Source organism: Temnothorax curvispinosus, unplaced genomic scaffold (genome assembly GCF_003070985.1).
Source record: "Temnothorax curvispinosus isolate PA1 unplaced genomic scaffold, ASM307098v1 QBEX01005011.1, whole genome shotgun sequence".
In the NCBI taxonomy this organism is placed as follows: domain Eukaryota; kingdom Metazoa; phylum Arthropoda; class Insecta; order Hymenoptera; family Formicidae; genus Temnothorax; species Temnothorax curvispinosus.
This window is the reverse complement of record NW_020214791.1, coordinates 223,734-249,095: the sequence shown is the minus strand read 5'-3', so window position 1 is coordinate 249,095 and position 25,362 is coordinate 223,734. Positions and strand designations below refer to the sequence as shown.

Here is a 25,362-nt window from a genome sequence, read left to right as displayed (position 1 = left end):
GCGTCCGCAAGCGGAGGACGCGCGAGAAGGATGGTAAATGGAGTAAAAGTCAAATGCGAAACTCGCCAAGAAAATCGGAATCTATAAACCACCGCTACGTCCAATAAAGCAACGTCCAATCGGGAACGAGTGGGGATTCAACGTCTCTCCGACAACGATCGCCTATACCCGCAACGATACCCTATCCGATACCTATAGAGCTGTTGCACGAAAATCATCCAACGCGAGAGATTGCCCTAAGACCGATGGACCAAACCAAGCGCGCAAGGTTCACTTGATGGCACTAAAGTATTAAGAAACCTTTCGCGGGATTTACACGGCTGTAAAATCGCGAATGGGATACAGTAGTTTCCCGCGTTACGGAGCTTCGATTGAAAGAATCCAGATGCGCGGAAGGTGAAGAGATAGGTACTTGACATTCCGATACACACGTACACGCAAGTGTACGTGACCGACATAAGCCGGGCACGTGTTTTCGACAACGCACTTGCGCGCTAGCAAACAATTTCGTCGACATCTGAAATATAAACGGCCGACCCTGCGTTGCTTGCTAAAATGATGGTATTAAATATACATTTAGCACCGGGCCACTACGTGTATACGTAACTTCCTTGCCGTGCCTTCCTCGGGAACGTCTATCCCTAACTCGTCGCATCCGCCTTCTCTTATCCAGCCCTCTCAACTAGGGACGGATGGGCCTTTGCCCTCCTGCAGAGTTTATTGCAACGATGAATACGATATAAGACCGTAGCGAAATTTCAGTTTGACAAGCTCCCCTCGTCCGCTAACAAATGAGAAGTTATTGCAGGATTCGCGAGTATGGCATTGCCGATAATGCCTTTGAATTTTTAAATACTTTTAATAAAGCGCGATACATCTTTCTTCGTGATGCAACAGAATTATAAAGTCACGAAACAAGATACTTATAAAATAATATTTTCAATAATATAAGTATAGTATACAGTATACTTGATATAATTTTTTTTCTCCGGTATTTTTAGTACTCGTTTATTCTTTGATATTTTAAGCGCGTCAGAAGTATGTTCCCCTTTTATATAGAACCATCATCATAAGCTGATTATCGCATACGAACGGCTCTTGTGAAGTACATAAATAGTACATATACATCGTAACGTTATCGACAAGCTGGTAAATTACATTATGCGCCGATATATTTACAGGCTATATTGAAAGTGGTGTTAAGCGCGAGTATCGTCTTCCAAGCGCTCTCGCTTCGCTTCGACGAGAAATTAATTACAAGGCTTTCTTGCGAGGCAATGTGTCCCTCCGTCGTATATTACTCGCTCTCGCACCCTCTCGCAAACTCGCAAGCAGGTTACCGAATGGTCGCAGTTTCTTCGGTGTCTCACAGATGCGCCTTTATAAATCAGTTTCTCCTGTAATCAAGCGGAAGTATACTACCGTAGAGGCAAAGGACAACGCGAACAGCGAGCGCGAAATGAAAAATTTTCGAACTTCCGCTCGGACCTCTTGTTTCTCGATTTTCCAACTCGTCGTATACACTTCCCATTTTCTTGATTTTTCCTGTCCTCTTTTTGCTCGCGCGGCACCAACTTCGCGCGTACCAGAAATGAATTTGCCCTCGGGCCAGCGGCCCGACTTCTCTCGCTTCGTAATACCCTTTCATCAGATATGAGTTGCGAAAAACTTCTTGCCGGTAATTTATTTTTTCGTACTCATTACACTAACTTGCACAGTCTCTTTCCCACTTTTAATTTTCGGTGAATTTTTTTAAATACTGCGGAAAGAACGACAAAAATCACGAAGATATTCGATCGCGTACGAATCCTTTTCACATTTCGATACATCTCTGTCTATGCGCCTGTGGAAATCAGGAGAAGAAGAACTTCGCGCGAAGTCGAAGACGCGAGGCGAGACAAATGGAAAAACGAGAGACGCGAGAGGAAACTGCGTTCCAGGAGTGAAACGTGTCGGCAGTCTCTGTTCTTAGTCCACGTCTGAGGTGGAAAACCTTCTTCAGTCTTCGAGCAAACACCGAAATTGTAAACAGAGGATCCTCGACGGAGCTCACTACCAGACTCGTCCCAGATGGTGTTCCTCAATGACGTTGGTAATTGCAGACTACGAAACTGCCCTATTACCCGACGAAGTGACTGTCAACAGCACTTCCTCTTCGATCTTCGTCGTCACCTTCGCAGCTACCGCTGTTCCACGAAGTTCGGTTCACGTTATCGCTGTCTCCGCTATTAAAAATTTCTCTATTCTTGTTCGAATTTTTGTTTAGAACAAATTTGTACAGAGTATACGCTGTATTTTGGGAATTATTACAGTAGATAAATAAGGACAATAGAGTTTTTATTTACAGCATACTTGTATAAAGTGTATAATATATTTAGAAAATTACTACATCAGTAAATTAAATAAAGATACAAGATATTCATTTATTATACTCGACTAACTGGCAATGTTACAAATAAAAATCACGACGTTTCGACTCCTGTTTTGAGTTATTATCAAGTGAAATCTAAAAAATACACAGGAACATAGCGCTAATTCTTACATTAATTGTATGATTGAAGAAATAGAGAGCAATACCTAGATCATCAAAGTAGAAGGAGTCGAAACGTCGTGATTTTTATTTGTAACATTGCCAGTTAGTCGAGTATAATAAATGAATATTTTGTATCTTTAATCACTGGCGGACGAAGCTATATATTATTTTTGTTAAATAAAGATAACATAAAAAAGTTATTCCATCGATATTTTCCATTGTAACGCATTTTTCATATAATATCTTATTTATAATTGAAGACTCAGAAACTCATCGGTCTTAATCGCTATTAATTGTTCCGTTTCTCTCGGCATTCCTCGCGCTCGTTCGTTTTTGTCATGCGAATCACGAGTCGCGGCAAGAAAAGGTACGATACGCGCACATGGTTAGCAGTAAAAAGAGGTAGAACAGGGAAACTCCCGTGCGAGAGGAAAGGCGTTGCACGGTGCGAGTGAAACTAGAGTGCCTTCTCTCGCGAATTTATGGTGAAAGTGTTTAAATAGCCATACAGACCCTCCATCGTCGTCCTTGTCGCCATCGCCATCGCCGTCGCCGTCGTCGTCGTCGCCGTCGCCGTCGTCGTCGTGTAAAATGCTTCGTCCCAGACTGCCATTAAAACGCTCGTGGAGAAAAAAGGACGAAAAAATACCGCGGTGCTCAAATACACTCCACGACGCAACGACGAGAATCGCGCGAACGATTCTAAATTGCTCAAAGGAGTTTTTACGTTACGAATGCTCTTTTAAGTTAATGAGGATGTTACTCGGTTACGCGGTTATAAAATCGCGGACTAAAATGAGCTCTCATGGATTGTCCGTGGCGCAGTGACATAAATAGGTATACTAAATTGACAAAATGTAAAGGCGGACTGTCAATAGAGCGATTCTGAGCAGTTTAACGGAGCGTGTTACGCGCGTCTGCGCCACGGTAGAAATCAGATCGATAATTTCTTATCTCCGGATGGAAGCTACGTCCTTCGCGAACTTATCGACGTGCTGGAACTTTAGTCGTTAAGGAATTCCTTCTGGTTCATTGACTTACCCGTAATTGATACGAATAACCGAAAAGCTTTCTGTTGCCCCGTAGAAGCCGATCCCCGCTCGGCGGAGAACTGTCGATGTGTCGGCGCGCATCGCGAGAATTGAGAGCGAAGCGTGTATCATCTCGCGAAGGCAGATTATTTATTGTTCGATATTTGATCGATGACGATGCGACATCGGTATGCATTGGGGTTGACCCTTCGAAAAACACCCTCTTTCGCAGTACAGATAGTGCCAGCGCTGCCGGCGTAAGAAGTAAATCACAAAAATGGAAATCCACGATATCGGATTGGAATCAATATTGAATGCAGATTGAATCCCAGGCTCTCTCACTCTTTTCCCCCTTTTTTCCCTCCGCACGTCTCCAACCGTGCGAGGCCGCGGCGGCGGCAGGGCGAAAAGGTGCGGAGTGACGGCTTCCATTAGGAAAAAGTGACTTACGGCGCCGATCGACAACGAAAGGCACTTTTCGTCCTGCTGAAATGTCAGGTCAGTTCGCGAAAATTTTATGCGTAACGAAGGTTACCACCTGACATGACTACGAATCGGGGATGTAAACGTCATCCGGCGCTAAAGGGACAATATGAAGCCGGTGTTGATCGTACGTCATCTCTTTATGAATTTATCATGAGTACCTTCGCTCTTCGTACACCACTCACGTTTCGATCGTACCATCGAGCTCTTCTTCATAGTTTCTCTTAAAGCGTGTCAGTTGAATAAAAAGATCCGATATAGGGAAAGGAAAGTTTCGAAAAAGCACAAAGATTTTTATAAATTTATTTGACGCAAATAATAAAACGTATTAAATTTGTTCTCTCCCTCGGCCGCACCGTGACAGTATATGTGGCGCGTGATCAGGAGAACCTGAGGGGATCCTGTCTCTTAACGGTCCAATGCCCGGCATTACTATTTGATGAGATAAAAAGCGCCGCGGTGGCCTCGACTCGTGAATTTTTAAAGGAGCCTCGCAGGTACCGTTACGTTCCTCGAGTTTCCGAGGTTAGGGGGTGTCGATACCCTGGGGGATGCCACAGTAGTCTTCTGTCTTTAATATTTTAGCACGGTAAATTATACGATTCCTCATTCCCCCTCTGTGCATACGTTGATCTTTCACTTTCTCCATCTCCCTCATCCTCTGACGTAAGAAGACTCTGGTAAGAACTTTGATCCGCGTAAATGTTTTTTTATTTGTCGTCAGAAAGAAAAATCATGAAATATATACGCATACTTTTTATTATTATTTAAGTAAGCAGATAGCGTATCTAATATCATTCCTAGAGATGATAGTGGAAAATCGTAACATTTTTATTAAAGTAAATTAGAAGATTAATTTAGTGATTCACATAATATCTCTCGGAATGAGTTATGCTTGAAAATAATTACAACCCGCTTGCGTGTTTTCAACGCTACGTTTATAATCGCCCGGCGCCAGTATCATTGGAAGCTGCAGTAAGCTGAAAAGGCGAAAATCAGCAGCGGCATCGACAAAGGCAGAGACACGCGAATGGTATAGCACGTCTTCGTTTCGAGGAAGCTAATCATCTGCAAGCCGTCTCTGGTCATACTGCAGAAATGCATACGCACGCACAGACAGAAATTTTCAACCCGCATGAATCGCGACGATGATTAAGCGCGGAGTATAATGAAGAAAGAAAAGGACGGGCGGGCGAACGAACGAGTACACGAGCGATGACAACTTTTGGACGTTTCTTTGTCGCGCGATACCGTCACCTCTTGCCAAGAATTTAATCAATCCGACTCGAATACCGAAAGTCTGAAACTCGTCTACTCCAGTGTAAGCCTTCCAACGAAAGAAGCGAATAAGAGAGGCTTCCACGCATGACGAATATAAAGAATTGAATGCAGCCGAAATGGGAGTGCAGCCGTAAACATCGTTCAGAGACGACGTCTTTTTCTTGAGATAGTTTCAAGATAATATTCTCGGAACTTCGATGTTATTTGGTTGATCGATCTATATAAATTTTCCAACCAATATCGAAATTCTTGAAAATATACACTCCCGTACTTCCTAGTTCGAAGTAATAACAGAACGGATGCGTTAATGACAAGGGGGTAATATGACATCTAGACCCTGTCGCAGGAATGATAGGGGAAAATCCGCGACAGTCAGATTCCCGGAGTTTAGAGAGTAGGGGCACCACCGGCAGGCGAGAGGTGATGGGAGATATTTCTGTTTAATAGTCGGCGTATCACGCCGGTAATGGAAGTCGAGGCGTTTGCATGCCGGGAGGCACGCTCTGGCGCTATAAAGTTAATGACGTCGTAGGCGGCGCGATAAAATGATGCATCGCGGCTTCGGGCTTGGCGACAATATTATTGCCGACAGCTGCATCTACGTGTACTCTTCTAGATCTCTAGCGTCCGAATTGGTAACTCACGAAGGAACGCGCGTGCATACGTGTTTTTTTTATCCCAATCGTAGTATCTCACTCGAATTGGATAAGGATTAAGATGCTGACGAGCATGTTTTACGATTTTGACGAGATCACGCCACGTAAGATCGCTGTTGACGACATAACGTCAGTTACAATGTTTAATTAGAAGCGAATGCATGTAATCCACATACTCGAATTCAAAATCCTGGGCTTTAAAAGTAGACGTTGTTGTGCAATGTTAGTGTATTCTGTGGAAGAACGCGAGGCCTGGAAGCTTTCTCTCTTTCTATCTCTTCGTCCCTGCTGCAAGATTCTCCATCCGCCGACTGCCTTTCGCTATTTCTCGCCGTCTTCGTGCTCTCATCTCCGTGCCGAGCTTACAGACGGATTGTAATGATTAGTATAACGAGGAGATCCGCGGGAGGGGCTTATGGGTAAGCGCGGATACCGGGAATTGCTCTGCTTTTAATTACCGCCGAGCTACTGGCTGTGTACACCGACGCCTTAATGCACTGCGGTGCTTAACGAGTAATACATCGTTATCAACGCCCATGCGGACGACGGAGGAAGATTCGGATCGTTAAATAATTTTAACGGTTCTCCAAGGTGAACGTTTGTCTCGCATTCGGGCCAATCCCGTCTTCTCGAGCGACGGTGAAAGACGGTAGCCTGATCGAATACCGATCGATGGAGGCTCGGCAAATCAAGGAGAATAATACAGGCGCGAGTCAGACGGAATAAGGTGGCTCGCGAATAGCCCATTATCACCGTTCTATTATTCCGCGTGTAACGTACACGCTCATCGGAAACTCCGAGTCGAAGTTACCGCATGAGGAGCGCGATTACTTGAGCGGAGTTAGACGCGTCTCGCTGTTTGTAAGTGGATTATGCTTATAATGGGGCATTCCAAGTCCGTTCCGAATATTGCGACCGTGTATATACCGTGTATATACGCCGTAACGCCGAGGTAAATCATGTTCGTATCCACTTCAACCGCGTCGCCTGGATTCTCGCCAACGTACATCCTATCCGACAAATTGTGCATAGGATGTGACTTTCGGAGTTCAGCGAGTCGTATGTAGAAACAATATTGTATATTTATCCGCTCCGCAATGCGGAGATTTCAATGCGTTACGGTTGGCGCGCGGAGTTCATTCGCTTTGGAGTGTAAAATTGCGAACGACGCTACATACGACGTCTCCAGTTTACTACTCGCGATGCAGTACCAACTCGGAGTATCTCCCGAGAACGGGAATGAATTACAGATCCTGATTGTGCCTCGTAGAATCTGTTATGATTCAACGTCCGTCGTCTACTCTCGTCTGTCTCCACTCGTTCAGCGTTCGTCGCGACGCGGGGCGATTCTTTTGGTAATTTATTGGTCGTAGATCAACGTCGGGGAACGCTGTTTCGACTCACCCGTACGTACGGCCGGGACAATGTCGAGCATCGACGCCATTTCTGGCCGTGACACTCCCGTGGAGCGGCACGCGATGTCCACAGGAGATCGATCGTTAGGTCCGACGCGTTTCGGACGATTGACCTTGCAAACGAACCACTTCCTACGCCATGACCGTGTTCTACCGAGACACACACAGAACGCACCGCAATGTTGGGGACAAGATCGTTGCACAGCGTGACAACAAGCACACATTTGCGAAACTCATTCTTCTTAAATGTTTTCACGTAAAAACATGGGTTACATTCCGGAATAATGTAAAGAACCTTGCTATTATGAGAGAAAGTCGTATCTGGAGCAACCAGGGACGCATTTTAAGGTAAAAAGAAAGAGAAGTTTCGTTATTTTTTCTCACGTGAAGACTTTCTTTTGAAATCCCGAATATTGACCTTCTTCTGGCGCGTTTCTAACGCCTTTCCAGCCGCGTTACGAGAGGCTGCTGCGACACGGATGCAACACAGGGTTTGCAAAATGTGAAGTACGCACTTCTAACACTTCTCGTAAGGTCGAGCGACCGTCCGTAAGAAAGGACCACTTATAAAGAGAAGCAGTTCTACAGATTTCCCTCGAAAGATATATAATATATAATTATGGGATCGCTTCCGGCGACATAGAATTTTTCTTGTCTTTCAAACATAAAATATTCGAGTTTTTCGGACACTTTCGCAAATATATCACGACAAATGCCATACGCACGTAACGGATGGTCTCCCAAGTTTTCCCATAATTTTTATTTTAATTTACAATGCGGCATAATTTATGTGACATAATTTATGTTTTACCTTTGTTGCAGAGAGATGCTCTAAATCTGGAACCCAGCAACGTGGCAAATTGTGTATCGAAAGGCAAATCAGAGGTAGGTTTCTTTTCTCATAGTTTGGTTCGCGCTCTGTTTCGCACCACGCGCAGTCTTTGAGACGAGTTTTAATTCCGGTACCGACAAACTGGCCCGAGTGCGCCCCGAAACAAGAACGCCAAAGAATTGTGATTGCGGAAAAAGACGTAATGTCGAGGAGAAAAAAGATCCCAAACGGCCGACGTGATGTAAAATAAAAGAACCTGTTTCTTTGAAGGCGCGCAACGGTGAAACGAAAGACGCAAGCTTGCTTTTTAATAGACACTGCAGCGGCGTCACTCGGTGATTCCGAAAGAAAATGTATCTCATTTGTATCTTTAGCGCAAAGGGGTCTTACCGTAAGGCATTCTCCTTTCCGAATAATCTGTAATAGCTTCTATCTTAATTTATGAACTAATTATATACAAGTATATTTAAAATTCCGTTAGATAATCTCTTTCTTTATTTCATCTACTTTAATCAGATAAATTTTAATAAACCTTAGCATAAAAATATTGCAACGTCGAGAGGAGTCTAACACGTGATGAGTTTTTCCCAAATTGCCGTCATCGTATCTCGGTCGAAAATTAAAGTTAACCATGGAACTCTGATTTTTTAACGCACGTCCATTTTTATTCATACCTCGAAATCGCGGTACCGCGGCCACAACGATAAAACGAGCACGATCGCGTTCTGCCTCGTAGACACGCGCGCGCGAGCGCGCGCTTATCACAGCTTCATTTGTATGCACCGTGTACGCGTCGTCGTCGAGGTGTAAGGTCCACGCAAATATTCCCTACGTGACGACAAAGCCAATTCATTTCCTGTGCGCCGATTCGCCGCGAAATACGCGCACGACGTGATCGACCGCGACGATTCTGCCGCGCACGCGACACGATCTTTCGCTTTTCCGAAGAGTTCGAAGGAAACGCGGTAGCGCATTGAACGACTCTACGCGTACTATGTACTATGCCTGCAACGATTTTCTCATCGTCAATGCACGTTGCACCATCGAATTTAATTTTCCCTCCGACTTTTCTCTTTCCAGCATTTCGACTGCCGAAATCATATAAGAGTGATACAGCCGATGGGAGACGGCAATCGGCTTTACATGTGCGGTACGAACGCGCACTCACCTAAGGATTGGGTTATTTACGTAAGTTTTCATGTTGTTTTTAATGTAGACAATATATAAAGCACGCATACGTAAGTAGGGAATTTAGTATTGCGTATCTTAAACACACATCTATTGATCATATCTTCATATCTTTAATAAAATATCGTGGTTCACCTAAATTGTCACTAAACTTTTCAAGTTACAATATGAGCAATTATTTTTATGTTTTTCAATAGTAGGATATTGAAACAAATCCTGCATTGCTTTCTCGCATCATTCAATTCTCTTTCCTTTTTATACCTTACGAATTGCAATGTATACTAAATAAATTCGTTAAATTTGATTTTGTAATACGCGACAGTTTGTGATTGGATTGCGAAATTGTTAAAAACGACGATTGGCCTGGTAAAGAGCTCGAAAAAAATGTACATGTATACGTTTAAACGTTCGCTGTCATTTGTTTATTGTAAATTGAAAATGCGAAACGATGTTAAATACATCCGCAACTTCCCTTGAAATGTATTACGGATTCAGCGTGATATGCGCAACGCACACCGATTTGTGTTGCTTTACGCTTAATTTAATTAATTAATAACAGAACGCGAGGAGGCATCTGAAAATAATATCGTTAATTAATTTTCGCGTTACGAATAAATTTCACCGCCACTCACGCATTCCTCGGTACGTTCCAATTTAATTCCCGTCGAAATATTTAAAGCCATATAATGAATAATGCTGTTATTAATGGAAATTTACATGCATTATCGCAATAGTACAAATCCGCACGATGTGATTTGCAAAGTTTCGCAAAGTGCATCAAAGCGGCCGGGCAGATGAATGAATCTTGCGCTTAAGTACCCGTGTAACAACACGACAAAAGATACAGCAGTTTCGCTTTGCTAAACATTACGAGTCCCGGGTGTACCGTAACATCTCGCGTAATAATAACATCCAGCCGCTTACCTAAGCTACTGTTGGAAGTTATAGCTACTAAATAAAGTTAAATTACATCAAGACGTTTACGTTCGGTACGAATTTTATAAATATAATAACATAAAAATATAATGACATTAAAATCTCAAATTTATTATAAAACATGCTCTAAGATTATCGTTATTTTTTTCATCCACCAATTCATTAATTATTTGGAAATCGATATTTTTAAAAATTTAATCAAACTTTATCTCGTTTTATAATTTTGTTATCTTCCATAAAGAGAGAAAACTTTTTTTTACTCATCCCTTTTGTTTCTTTAAGTCTTGTTATCCGCGTCTATCTAACCTCGACCCCCAATGATGTTTCTTTTTCCAGAGCAATCTGACTCACTTACCGCGCCACGAGTTTGTCCCGGGAGTGGGAATGGGTATCGCGAAGTGCCCTTATGACCCTGCGGACAATTCGACGGCGGTCTGGGTCGAGAAGGGCAATCCCGGAGACTTGCCAGCTCTTTATTCCGGCACGAACGCCGAGTTCACCAAAGCCGATACCGTAATCTTCCGCACGGATCTCTACAATCTGACTACCGGTCGCAAGGCGTTCAGCTTCAAGAGGACACTCAAGTACGACTCCAAGTGGCTCGACAGTGAGTACTCTTTTTGCAAACATGATCATTAGCTAAAAATTTAGTTAAATTTAACAGAATATCTATACTCTCTCATCGAATTGAAGATGATATTTAATGACTTTATAATTTTGGCATGTTTGAATCTTAATGGTATCTTTCGAGCGCGCGTAGTATTTTCTGTAATTACGTCTCCCCTATGTATGGATATCGATCGCTACGTCCACCATTGCCAGACATATTTAGATCTCCGCACTTCACAGAGGAACTTTTACTCGAAGCCAGATAATTACGGCGTGTCGAGGCAACAATGAAATTTCCATTAGGCTTAGAACGCATGGTATTAACGAGAAGAGGGGGACGTCCTTGATCGGCTAAAAAGCGAGACAGGTCTTCCTGAAGAAACCGCGTAGGAAGGGTGTGTTGCTTAGAAAATAGACAGGGGATGCTTTGAAGTAGGACCCTAGCGGCAAGCCAGGAACAGGCTTCGGGTTCAAATGGATGCGAATAAACTGCCCCGCCTATTTTCCAAGGGTACCATTGCCTTCCTCGCCGACGACGAGGACTCGCGCGAGGAAAAGCAAGGGAACGGAGACGGTGGGGGGGGGGGGTTACGAGTGGAATTATAGGAGTTTGGAGGGCGATGTCGACGCTAGGTTCGCTATCGGACCGGTTAGAGAGGGTGCCGGATCTCTTTTTCTCTCCCTTTCTCTACAAACGGGGTAATAAAATAACACCCCGACGCGATCTTCCTCTCGTCCTAAACGCTGCGTTCTCGACGAAAGTACCCTCTCCTTTTTCTCGAAAAAGGAGAGAAAGCGAGCCGACTGAAGAAGTTAAAGTTTTCCCGCCCGTCCGCGCCGGAAACCGTTCTCCCGCTCTACTCTCTCCTCGTCTCTCAGTCCCGCGTAGTTCGGAAGCCCGAGCTTTAATCAGTTTTACCGGCACTCTGATTCGTCGGCCGGGATTATTGCGATCCTCTCGATTTTTCGTTATCGGAGCGCGAACGTGAGAGGCGCGGCAAGAGCGGCCCGGCAAGGAAATTGGAAAATGTAGATTAGGACGTGCGTCGAATATAGACACACAATCCGACATGGAATTTAATAGCGTAACTCGCGGGAGGTAGGGCACTGCAGAACGCGCTGATTTGCGATGATCAAGTGTAAATAGAATCCGATTCGTTAGGTTCGTCGGTCGTGACGGGACACGAGGAATACGTCGAAAATTTAGTTATACGAGCGTTTAATATCGAAAATCCTACTCTATCTTTTGACTGTCTACGTTTTAAAATGATCGTCGAGCAAGTCCTGTTCCACAAATAGTTTACATTTCCCATTGAATATTATATTCGTTCGTTAGTTCAGCGGGTCAAATGCAAAGGAAATATAAATTCCTGTTGAACAAAACTTTTTGATTTATTAATTAACACGGTAAAAAAAATTACTTTTTTTCGGCCAAGAAGAAAACAAATTGCCCGGATAAGAATTAATTTTAAATTCCGTCCTTGTGCTACCGCAATCCTTTCGCAGCGAGCGTTCACGTGCGACATACCGGTTCGGAATAATGGCGCAAGACGGTTAGACGGCTGCTTTGTATTTCTCGAGGGGGCTGCTTCCGCTTTTCCTCACTCTGTCGAAGCGTGCCGCCACTCGAGCCCGCTCCTTCAGCCGCCGCGCCGCGCCGCGCCGTCGTCGGGTAGGAAGGTCGCGGTATCGGAGCGGCAAAAGCCGGAGGGAATGGGCGGACGACTTTGTCCCACTTTGTATCCTTCGCGCCCTCCCGCGGGACGCATGATTAGCCATTTGTTTCGTCGTTTAATTTCGAGCCAGCAGCCCTTTCGCTACTCTCTCCCTCTCTCCCTTCCCTTTTCCCTCTCTTTCGCTCTCTTGCTCTCTCGCTCTCTCGCTCATCTCTGCCTACTCCTCCGCCTCTGAAGCTGCCGGCAGCCACCTCCGTTCAGACCCTACAAGCAAGACTACTGAGCGTCACCATCAAGGACCATTCTCCGCATCGAGTTTGTCTATTAACAGAGGCGTTGATTAAAAGCAGGCGAGAGTCTGCGGAAGAGACGGATGGGCTCCACGCGCGCTCCTCGTATAATCTTCGCGACTCTCCGACCCTTCCTTCCCCTCGTTCTCCCTTCTTCGCTCACGGCCTCTCTCTTTCTCGCTTCTCCAGTCTACTCGGCGGCAAGGCAAGACGCAATGAAGACTGATGCGGTTCGTGGTGTGAGGTCATGATAAGGAAAAGCTCTGGCTTTGGCTCTGAGAGGGTAAATCGCGGACGGAAAGGGAGACGAAGAAAAATAGAGAGTAGAACGCAGTGGACTTAACAAGCTCTGAATAACTAGCTGACGAACGTCTACTTTCACGGATCCATGCGCGTGCGGAATGACGCTCGAACATTAGCGTACAACCGTCTTCCTTTCGAACATCCGTTACATTTAAAACGTGAAGTCTCTTTTCGTCGAGATATAACGAGGCGCTCTTCTTCTTCAAGTATAATAGCAATATAGCGGGCACTTTCAATATTCAAACTCTGTGTCGCACGACGCAATCAAAAGTCATCTCTCTATGAAACGCTTCGTCTCCTTTTCGGTAAATTATTTCTCTCCTTCTGTCTCGTGGCCCGTCTCCGTCTACACGGGCCTGTACCGCCCCAATATATCAAACTTCCGCCGTCGAAGCGTCAGACAATCGATTTAATCGCTGAACCGTGAGGGAGATTGCGGCGGTCTCCAGCCGAGTGCCGTCGCATAATGTAAAACCGACGAGAGAGGCCCGGCTTCGGCGACGGCGATGCGATTCGAACGTGAAAAAATTCGATTTTCTTCTCCATTTTCTCGCGTTACCAAATTCCGCGACTTCGTCGTTATACGGGATAAATCATTTTCTCGGTACAACAAGCAATTACACCAAGATTAAACCGCAACGCTTGCGCTGAGCTGCATTGCGAGTAACGCGAATATTCGCGCAATTTATTGGATGCATGTTGTAACTGGAACTAGTTTTTAACCAGACCACGAATATACGAAAATCAGCGAGACAAGTTGCAGCTGATTCGTAGTAAATTATTTCCAAGCGAGTTTGAGTGATAACTACGAGATGATATATTTCTCAACCGGGGCTTGACCCGGAATCGCTCGCCGTCTGTCGGAGCTCACAAATCGTTACGAAGTTGTTTCGGACTCTTTCTCCGCGCAACTTATCTCATTCGGAGATGATACCCAACTCTTATAACTCAACTACGCGAGGTGCAATGATAAAGCCGACTCAATAGCGCTTCTCACATCGTGCAACTTTTCTGGACTCTGATAAATTGCGATTTAATTTTAGTTATTTATGCATTTGATGAGACGAATTTTACGAAACTCATTACAAATTAATTTTGCGAACAAAATTGCAAAAACAATTTTTCATTGAATTAAATTTCTTTTCCAATTATCACGAAATGTATTCAAGGAACGCAATCAAAGCGCATTGTTTCTAATCTAGCTCTGTTATATAATCCCGTTTTTTACTCTCCCTTTCTCTCACTTCCTCATGAAACGGGCGCAAAATAATATCGTTGCGCTACGAACTTGCCTGCGGTTAAACTGAATTCGGGGGGAGATTATTGTCCACGTCTGAACGGAGCTGGAACAGTCCCAGCGATGAAAGTTTTTACGCATAGAACGAGCAAGGACATCTTCTCCCGCACCACCCTCGCGGCAAATACTCGATTATTCACGATTATTATTGTGCGCGATTATTGCGGAGTATCTACGCGAACTATCTGCTCTAAATGCAGTTATTTTGCTGTAGAATGAGGTAGACGCTAACGGCTAGATTACGCGAGCGTGGTAAGCTGGCCGGAATATATTACGCTCGAACAGTTTTCCGACTGCGAAATATCGTCTCGACGAGGAACCGTACGCGAAATTGCGAGTTAAAATGGATTTCGAGGCGCTCGAAAATATTAATTAGATTAATGATGAAGTAATGTTATGCCTCTTTATCTTTTCAGAGCCGAATTTCGTGGGTTCATACGACATCGGCAGCCACGTGTTCTTCTTTTTCCGCGAGACCGCGGTCGAATATATAAACTGCGGTAAAAGTGTATACTCCCGCGTGGCGAGAGTTTGCAAGAGGGACACTGGTGGTAAAAATATACTCGCGCAGAATTGGGCCACATACCTCAAGGCCAGATTGAATTGCTCGATACCTGGCGAGTTCCCGTTTTATTTCAACGAAATACGTGAGTATCGGTTGTACAACACAACACGAATTTTTGCGGCGTGACATTTTTTTGATAGCATAAATTACACTTATGTCTCTATCTTTTTTGCCACGCTTGATTCAGGATTTTTTAAAATATTAAAATAATGATAAAGATTTAGCATTATTTTTCTCTAATAAAAAATAAAAATGTCGATGTCTAATGATACAAAACCTCTGTCTTTGGCGAGAGAAAAACTATTCTCGCTGCTATTATGTGTGTTCACATTCTGACTGGTATATTCTGACATATAATTACATTATATGTTATAATTACATTATTGCGTTGCTCAGAGAGCATTTACAAGGTGCCGGGTGACGATACGCATTTCTACGGTACCTTCACCACATCGACCAACGGGCTAATGGGCTCCGCGATATGTTCCTTCCACATTGACGCCATCCAAGAGGCTTTCCGCGGAAAGTTCAAAGAGCAAGCGACTAGCAGTAGCGCGTGGCTACCGGTCCTGTCCAACAAGGTCCCGGAACCGCGCCCGGGCCAATGTGTCAACGACACTGAGACGTTGCCGGACACCGTCCTGAATTTCATAAGATCCCATCCGCTGATGGACTCCGCGATCTCGCACGAGAACGAGAAGCCGGTCTTCTACAAGCGGGACGTCATGCTCACGCGACTGGTCGTCGATAAGCTGCGCATCGACTTCGTGGGCATCGATCTGGATTATACAGTCTACTACGCCGGCTCTAGTAAGCAAACTATCGAATATCTGTCACGATGAATAGAAACGCGATCTGATAGCTATTGTTCCTCCGATAAAAATGCGTAAGCACGTGCCTCTTGTCGCGTGTTACAGGCGACGGCCGTGTTCACAAGGTTGTACAGTGGATCGACAGTAACGGCGAGTCCCAGTCGATCTTGCTGGATGTTTTCGACGTCACGCCGGGCGAACCGATACAGGCGATGGAGATCTCGAAGGAACATAAGGCTCTCTACGTGGCGTCGGATCATCGAATAAAGCAGATCGATCTTGTGATGTGCACTCGGCGGTACGACAACTGCCTCCGATGCGTCCACGATCCGTACTGCGGATGGGATAAGGACACAAACATGTGTAAACCCTACGAACCAGGGTAAGTTGTTCTCTCTCCGCAAACGCGATCGCAAAATTGCGAATACACACGCGGGGCGATTTATAGTCTCTGATTTTACGCAAGATGCATACATATTATATATAAAAAAAAAAATAAAGAATGAAACATATTCGATTTTCATCATAATTTACTCGCTTGATTACGAATTACGGCACGCAGATTTCGGCGCAGTAATATTTGCGCCGATTTTACGCATCGTATATTTCAGTTATCGCAGATTTATTTCTGCAGATTCATTTCCGTTTGGTGAAACAGAATACTTTTTACAAAAATAAAAAAAATAAAATGAAATAAAGGAAAAAAAATTGCAGCTGGCGAATCAAAATTCAATTTCGAAATATTTCGAAATAAAATCACTGCGACGTAAATGTTCGAGATTACGTTGTTTGCGACAGAATTCTCGAGCGTATAATCGTAATTTGTTTTTTGCTTTTCGCGCAGTCTTCTTCAAGACGTGTCGAACACCACGGCGGATGTGTGCGACAGCAGCGTCGGCAAACGGAAACTGGTAGTCACGTGGGGCCAGTCAGTGCATCTGGGATGCTTCGTGAAGATGCCGGAGGTGCTGGCGAACCAAGAGGTACGGTGGTACCATTACAGCAAAGAGAAGGGAAGGTATCAGATCGCGTACAAATACGGCGCCGGCGGCGACAAATTCATCGAGACCTCGGAGAAGGGTCTGGTGATCGTCGGCGTGAACGAGCAGGACGCCGGTAGATACGACTGCTGGCTCGGCGGTGCCCTCCTGTGCTCGTATAACATCACCGTGGACGCGCACAGATGTTCGGCACCCGCCAAGTCCAACGACTACCAGAAGATTTATTCGGACTGGTGTCACGAGTTCGAGAAGTACAAGTCAGCGATGAAGAGCTGGGAAAGAAAGCAAGCGGTAAGTCGATTCATCCTACTCGCTCCTCTTTCGGGATCGGTTTATATAGCGTCGACTGATATATTTCTTCAGATGCCGGGAGCATTTTTATACGCGAGCGAAATAACGTTGCCGTATATCTCAGATATTCATATCATCGTTCGTCATATACGTATAGGATCGTCATAAACCGTAATTGAGCCGTTCGAAAATTTGCATTGCAAAGCGATGTACAATTCAACGGGTTCTACGTATATTCATATCTTTATATGCATCGGAACGGATGGACGGAAATTAAATATTTATCACAAAATTGCGCGACGCGAGGTAGAGTTTATTGTGGGAAAACATACCCACGGGCGTATATCGATAATGTGTATCGATAAATATAATTGCATTTGATATAGCAGTAAATGAGAATTACTCTGTGATTGTTCAAAATTGTTCGTAATCTTTTATGTATTATGTAACGACAACTCTTAACGCGTATCGAAATACAATTTGCACGGCAAAATTATTAATGTGGCTAGTCCATTTTACGTTCGCTGTACATAAATATTTGCGCTTGTATCAAGTCGATCGTTAATATTTTATTATATATCATAATGAATTAATTCGTAAATAATCTCTTGTGATCTACATGAACATGCTGTAAAATCGATTGTGATCGGTTACGATATTTATTTATATTCATTTACGGCATCGCGCGAACCGATTTCATGCAGCAATCGTTGACATCCAATTTCGAACACGTGATACACGGTATACGAGGCAACATTTAATACAATACATCGGGGAATCGAGTTGCAACTCCCTTCACAGCCTCTCAATGCACAGGCACACGCTTTCTCTGTTGCAGCAATGCGCCTCGAGACAAAACGACAGCAATCAGAATCTACACACGAACGAGGTGTACGGCACGCCCCTCGTCTGATGGAGTCGATCGTTGGGTCCCTCGACGAGCCGAGATTACGATGACACGATGATACGCATAAGCGTCCCGCCGAGGAATCGCGGCTGGACGACGACCGGTTGGATCGGCCTGGCCTTCTTGTTGGCCGGTCACGCCACCGCACTCGGCCCGTTGGTTACTCGAGGACTCTTAAGTGACTGAGGCCGAGCTGCGATTCGCGAGCCGGTGAACTGAAAATCTAAAAAGGTGCGAAAAACGTACGCGTGATCGATCGTGCATACGAGAGCCTTTCGTCGGCGCTACCGATCGCGAGTGACCATCGAGTTTATTGGCGGTCGGTGACCCGCGAGAATATTCCAGTACCGTATTCGTTGTGCACTCGAGACTTTTCGATATATATATATATATATATATATATATATATATATATAATATCGTACTCGCTTCGCTGTAAATAGACGTGTCGCGCGTGAGCAGCGAAAATGAGACCGAACGCTGGATGCCGCGAGAAACCACGAGCGCGCGGGACAGCGGGACGATCCTCGGCTTGTAAATTCCGATACGGATGCGCAAACTGCGCAGAGTGATGTTACTCGGGGTGAACAGATGGATACCTTCTGTGCCGAAGAAACGTAGATAAAATTACGATTCCTCTCATACACCTGGACCGGTCGTTGCTGGAAGAGCTGAATGGAGAAACGCGCACTTCCCTTTCCTGGAACTTTTAATTAATTTACGAGATGGAGGGGAATATTATGTGTACATACGATATCGGAGCCTCATTTACGGAAGACGACGCGACGTTGATCGCGATATCATCGTGACCGAGATATCGATTACCAATAGGACGTCGATAGCGGTTAAGCGGTACGTCGAAAGGAGAAAGGCAGCGTTCTCCAGCAGTTGTTTTCGCATCTGCGACGAGCGAAGTCGAGGTGGAAGCTTCCCCGACAACGAGGGTGAGAGGCATCGATTGGAGAACCAGTCGCTACGGCTCGCACCCCGCGAGAGGCTGAGAGGAAGCGGCGGTGGCGGCGGCGACGGCGACGGCGTCAGTCGAGGAAAGAAAGGTAAAACGTCGCGCCGGAAAGGAGAAGAGAAAAACGAAACGTGGCCAACGGGCGCGTTTACGACGTCACGCAGGTTACATATGAGATTATTATCGGCTTTAGAGACTTTCGTGCGAATTGCCGCGCTGCTGCGCTCGCGCGACGCTGGTTAGCTTTCCATATCACGTTCGCCACTTTTGCGGCGCGCACACGCCTATTTTCTACCTACCACCCCCTCAGACCAGACCTCGTACCCCTCCGCACCACCGCGTTTTCCTTACCCTTCATATATCGCATCTCGACGATCGCTCGAGCTACCGACCGTTATCTTTTGTTTGCGGGAACCTTCGTGCCGTTCCGATCATCGTCATTATTCTTCGCGTACCCACGTGAAACGCACGGCGGAACAAGCGCGCGATGACGCCGCGTTTTGTACCTGTATGTACACATTCGCATTGTGTCGACAAAAGCGCGTCGTACTCGCGTGTCGTGTCACATCGCGCTCCAGTTCGCGAGGAACCGTCGAGTACCTTCGCGTCATTATCGTCGAGAACTAAACTCCCTTCTCCCATTCCTCCCTTCGAATCAAGGTGCTACGCGGGTCTATTTCCTCCCGAGGAAACCAGCAAGACTCGTGGTCTCAGATCCATACGTACATTTCCTTCAAGCCTGTCTCCTTTTTTTTTTATCCGATTCTTTCCTCAACGGACACACACACGCGCGCGTACACCAAAAACGCATTACGCGCTTAATGAGCGACTAACGGTAAATCGTTATGTACGCGCCCGTGCTCTGTATATAATACTGGACTTAGGGAGTCCCGTGTACACATTTTCCGCTTAGATAAGTCTAATATTAGCGTAGAGATATACATGTTTGCTTATAAGTTTTCGATGAACACAACCGGAGAGATCTCTCTTGCATCCTGCGATATCGCTAAGTAAACCGGAGTAACGACCGCCAACAAAGCTAAACGCGGTGCTGGGGCACATCGAGGCGGGCGATCGTTTCGACGACTTCCGAACTCGCGGCTGCGCGGGCTATCGGAGCCAGCATTGTGTTTTTTTATCCGCGTACATCCGACACATGCATGTTTTGGCATAGAAAAGCTTATAAGCGCGGTATCCATGAAATTTGCTTCGCCCGAAAATCAATTGGAGTTTCGACATATGCCGTTATACTTGATTTATCAACGTTAAATACGTCGATTACCGTTTCTTTTCTTTTTCTCTCACTATTGTTTGCTTTATTGTGTTTATATCGCTCGAGAGCTTTTTCGGACATGGAAATGGGCGTTTTCCGACTTCGTGATTATCTGTACATAGATAATAGCGTTATATTTTTATAAAAAAACGATAGAGAAGACTTACTGCTGAAAGCAACGGTATGATTTTAATCTATTGTTAGTATTTTGACTGCCTGCAGTCAAGTTGATTTAAAACTGGAATATCTGGATAAATGAACATTTTTCGGTGCAAACCGATATTTTTCGAACTTGCGCGAAAATAACAGAAATTCAATTTTATCACGCTTCATCGCTAATTTTACAAATATATACGTCCTCATTTAGCAATCGTCCATGAAAATATGATGCAGAACTCGCATTATAGCGGAAATAGCGTTCGTGTTAGCGTCCGTCCGACTTTTCCTCGGAGATCTCCACGTACATTTTATAATCAACGCGAAAACAAATGTTTACCGGTGCTCATTTAGCGCGGTTTGTCAAACGATCGACGTATCGAGATAGCACCCAGCCAGCCATACAGCACACACACACACGTAAGCTAATAAATGAGTAGTAGAGGAGGTCATGACGCCTTTCTATACACGGATTTCAGTTCCCTTAAATAATAGTTCGTCGCATCGGTGATAGTTTCATTTTTACTTTTAAGTTTGTACATAGACATTTATATCGTAATACCCACAGTATCCTCGGTAATATGTATAGCAGCGCGAGGATGCCCGATCGAGCCTCGGCGCGCGCGGCTGTTATTAACTTCTGTACAGAGATCGTCGCAATAGACGATTTACCTTTTGTACCTATAAGGCTCAACCTATGCGAGACGGTACGCGATAAGAGGAGGGACTCCGATAAGGAAAACCGCTGAAGAGATCTGAGAGATCTCGGAATAGCGGAGTTGTACCTAAGCGAGATCTAGGGAAACGTAAGAGAATAATACAATAATCGGTAATCTCTAATCCTCGAGTATGTACTTATTATGAGCTTCAACAAGTATTGAATAGTATTATGATGTAGTATTAAGGCCGAACACACAGGTTAGGGATAAAATAGAGAGACTTTCGGATCGACCGAACCAGCCGCGCGAAGTCGCGCGGATCGGCGAGGATTCCGCCGCGCCTCGAAAGTTTCGTCGCTCTCGGGGATTCTAGCGCACGACCTCCCGGAGGTCGCTCCTCGTCGATCCGCTCGGTCCACTCGTATCAACAAATCATTCTTAAATTCCTCCAGCCATCAACCGACGTCCCGGATCGTACTAGATCACAAACGCGTCTGGATATAGAGAGGAGTAAAGAAGAACGAGTGTCGAAAGAGTGTTATGTACGCGTGTGAGAGTGTGAGAGTGTGTGCGTGCGTGCGTGCGATTGCGTGATGACACGGATTGATACGTAAAAAATAGTAACCTACCTATCGTATATTTAAAGAAAGTTATAAAAAGAGTAAAAGCAAACGTAATATTACGATAGAATAGTAAAGTACACGAACTTTGGCTAAGAGCGCCTTCGTGCAATCCTTGCGGACCACGTCACGTCGACTGCGTGTTTGCGGAGGAAGGGTGGAAGGATGGGGGAGGGTGTATCGATCCTGGACGATGTGGTCCCCGTCGCAGAATGCGAAGAAGTGCGTGCCCGATGCGAGTGCACGAGGGCGCGCTTCGGGTTGGAGTAGGCGTGATCACGGAAAGCAATCTAAGTTGAACCTAAAGTTGTTAGATATATTATTTGTAAGATTACTGTATGTTGCGTGAATGCGATTGATGCGGCGGGATATCGCGAGCGGAACGATCGATCGGCGACGTAGAGAGAAGTTAGCCTGCCCGGCTATAATAGCGTGGCAAAGTATTTTCGCCGCTGTTCGTCGACACGTGAGCTCGAAACGCATTCGAACGAGAAAAAGAAAGAAAAAAAGTAAAACCTCAAACAACACTGCCTGCGAAATCCTAATCGATTATCCCGCAACGTCGACCGCGAGAAGGCGAGATAGACTATAGACTCGGTTTAATGTATGCGACACGAAACAATTTTGGGTGACAGTCCCTACTCGTGGTTACTCGTGTAAAGGAAAACGCAAAGGGGGGTGGGGAAGAGACGCCCTAACTGAATAATTAGTTACGACGACATACTACTATGATAGGAGGAAGGGAATGGAAGGATAGACCCGCGATAACGATTTATTAAAATATATCACTAGGACTAGCCGACGACTGTCTTAGGTTTCAAGTATCGGAAGCGTAGACTCGTTTCTCGAGTTGTGTAGCGAAGGAGGGGTGGAATGGAACGAGGAAGGATTTTGCTACACATGGCGCTGCGTGTATACCCTTTATTTTTTTTTTATCCCGAAGATTACGGAAGAGCGGGAATGATCCGTTGACCGATTTCCTCTTAATTTCGCCCGCCTTTCTTTCCGCTCTTGTGTCACCGGCGCGGCACCGGTTTTTCTCCCGTGGACCGTTTTTCTTTCCCCCTTTTTTTTTACGGATATATCTTGCCTTAAAGCAGAAAATTGGAGCAAACTCGCGCGCGCGTGCGAGATTAATAGTCCATTCGTATCGTGGAAAACTCATCCTTCATCATCGCCGTATTTTTCTTCGTTCTTTCGGGGTACGCTTCTTTTTTTGCATTCTGCTCGTTCCTGTCGACAGCAGAGCGATCAAGGGTGGAAATTAGGGCCGGGCGGTAGCGCGCCGTGAGTCGTTCTGAAGCTCGTAGATGCCGATATACCGCTTAGGGGGAATTCAATTTAGCCGCACGATGTAAGGGACGGATCCGGCACCGCTCGAGGTAACGCCACCGTACCTCGGCGTGCATCGGCGCATCGGCAGTTTTGTTTATGGAACGTAATCGTGAATATCGATCTTTCTCCAAGCGCCGCACCAAACGTTCTGTTTGTTCGCACCGGGCGATATGTCTATCGATTGAATCAATTCGGCCACACGCGTCACTCTGCGCTTGTCCAACGAAAATACTTTCGGATCAGGACAAAACTGACTTTTTGAAAAGCTGCGTAAGATACGTGGAAAATCATTTTTATCACAGGATAAAATCAAATTTTTTTTGTCTACATCTTGAGAAATTGTCTTGTAAATTGTCTTGTAAATTTCTGCATGTTTGGATTGAGAACGAAAGCGGAATCGCATTGAATATACTGACATAATTTTAATCTGCGTTGCACACGATCGCACGCGATAACACGATCGATCGATTCACGGTACGCGCCGCCTAAGAATTCAGACTTAATGACACGTATGTGCGATTATCATCGTTAATACACGACTGTAGGTAATTTTTAGTTCAAAGAATTTCGTACGATAAGAGACCCTTTTAGATATTCACCTATTACCTAAACCTAAACATCCAATCGCTATTTTTATCAAAAAAAAAAACATGTTAAAAATCTTTAATAGTTATCCATTGTTCACTATTGCTATAATAAAGTTTTGCTTTAATAAATTATTGATCTGTACGTTATTAATTTATACCTACGTCCCACATTTCACAAGACAGCAGAAGAAGCATTATAAATATAAGTTCCTCAAAGATAGATACTTGATACGAATAAAGTCTTTTTTATTGAAAAGATAAGCTACTTATAGACTTCTTTACTCGAGGAACTTCAAATAATGGAGGAAGGACATCAAGGAATGCGCCGGAAACCACAGGTAAGTCCAACTCCCATAGACAACTGATCACGGACGCTTTCCAGTTCGTTGACGCTCTCGTCGACGGAGGGAGGCATGAAATTTGCGACCTCGTGACGCGCAAAATGCAATCAGCGGACCGCGAGAAAAAGGATTGAACGTCGCCCGGAGCGACGACGAACATTTTGCTATAGCGAGTCTCGTTCGACCATCACCCGATCGATGAAACAACCTTAATGATGTATATTCTCCGTTTGAATAATTACGCTCGATTACGGACTTTACAGTTTACATATGTAGCGGCTATAGACTCCCAGCTGACGGACGTCATCGGCGTCCGACTTAGGGGAACGGGCGCTTGCGTCATACATCGTCTTGCGAGCGAGGTATTGTCGCGATGGGGGTTCTTGATCCGTTGTGACGTCATCGAAACGCGTTACTCTTTCTCGGACATACGCTTCTTCGAAACTTTGTGACGTGGACCGACTGGCTTCAAAGGTGCGCTTTGCAATGTTACCGCGCTTTACGCGGTCGGCTGCTACGAGAAAGGTCGTGGGAACGCAATGTGCATGCAATGTTCCCTTAAACGGGGTTGGATGTAAAGCCGCCCTGAAATCGACATGCCTCGTACCCAGTTGTTTGTAGTATTTAAAGAACGCTCGCGGTAGTTTATGTCACGATGTATATCTCCGCAACGTCGTCACAGATTTATGCAATTTTTATCTTTCACGCATATGGAGACGTACTTTCGCAAGGGTTTCAGTTCTCGCGGACGAAATCGAACGAAGTTCAACGATCGAAACAAACGACGAATTTCAGTTCTCGTCAATATTCTTAAAAGGAAAAAGAGTACCACGCGAAGGTACGAGCTGGAAAAATCGATTTGACTTAGATCGCATCTCGACTCCGAGATTCCTAAACTCACGCGAAATTCAATTTAAAAATCTAATCCGATAAAGCGATATATCGACACGTTACGCCGCTGCGCGCTGGAAACTTGCGCTCAATCCAGCGAGGTTTGACGGGTTGGTATTAAATCGACGCGAGTCTATTGATCTTAACTTTGTTAGCCATGCCAAACGCCGATGAAAGATATATACATCGCGTCGATACGGAGATTGAGTTCGACTATCGCTTGATGGTACGCGCGTGTTCCATAAGTGGTTACAATCAACGGTGCTTTGCCTGTCGCCATTGAATAAAACGTATTCCGCGGCTACTAGACCGGGGGCGGTGGACCATTGGCGGCACGTATCGATGATAACGAGCGATATCTGAGTGCGTAGCGTAAACTGCAAAACGCAAATAGCCGTCAAAGCGGCGCGTTTATGGTCGTCTTTATCGC

At 45.1% G+C, this 25,362-nt stretch overlaps 1 protein-coding gene across 4 annotated transcripts in view; it reads left to right on the top strand.

Moving 5' to 3' along the window:
• LOC112454324 (semaphorin-2A) overlaps window positions 1–23,832 on the top strand; it is a 308,067-nt gene extending 284,235 nt beyond the window's left edge. For all 4 annotated transcript variants that reach the window (XM_025015633.1, XM_025015635.1, XM_025015634.1 and 1 more), the window contains 8 exons: window positions 8,222–8,284; window positions 9,312–9,419; window positions 10,692–10,962; window positions 14,947–15,177; window positions 15,492–15,905; window positions 16,013–16,289; window positions 16,752–17,199; window positions 18,038–23,832. In XM_025015633.1, coding sequence (XP_024871401.1) covers window positions 8,222–8,284; window positions 9,312–9,419; window positions 10,692–10,962; window positions 14,947–15,177; window positions 15,492–15,905; window positions 16,013–16,289; window positions 16,752–17,199; window positions 18,038–18,112 — 1,887 coding nt within the window. In that variant the 3' untranslated portion in view covers window positions 18,113–23,832. The remainder of the gene's footprint in view (window positions 1–8,221; window positions 8,285–9,311; window positions 9,420–10,691; window positions 10,963–14,946; window positions 15,178–15,491; window positions 15,906–16,012; window positions 16,290–16,751; window positions 17,200–18,037) is intronic.
• The last annotated feature ends 1,530 nt before the right edge of the window (window positions 23,833–25,362 follow it).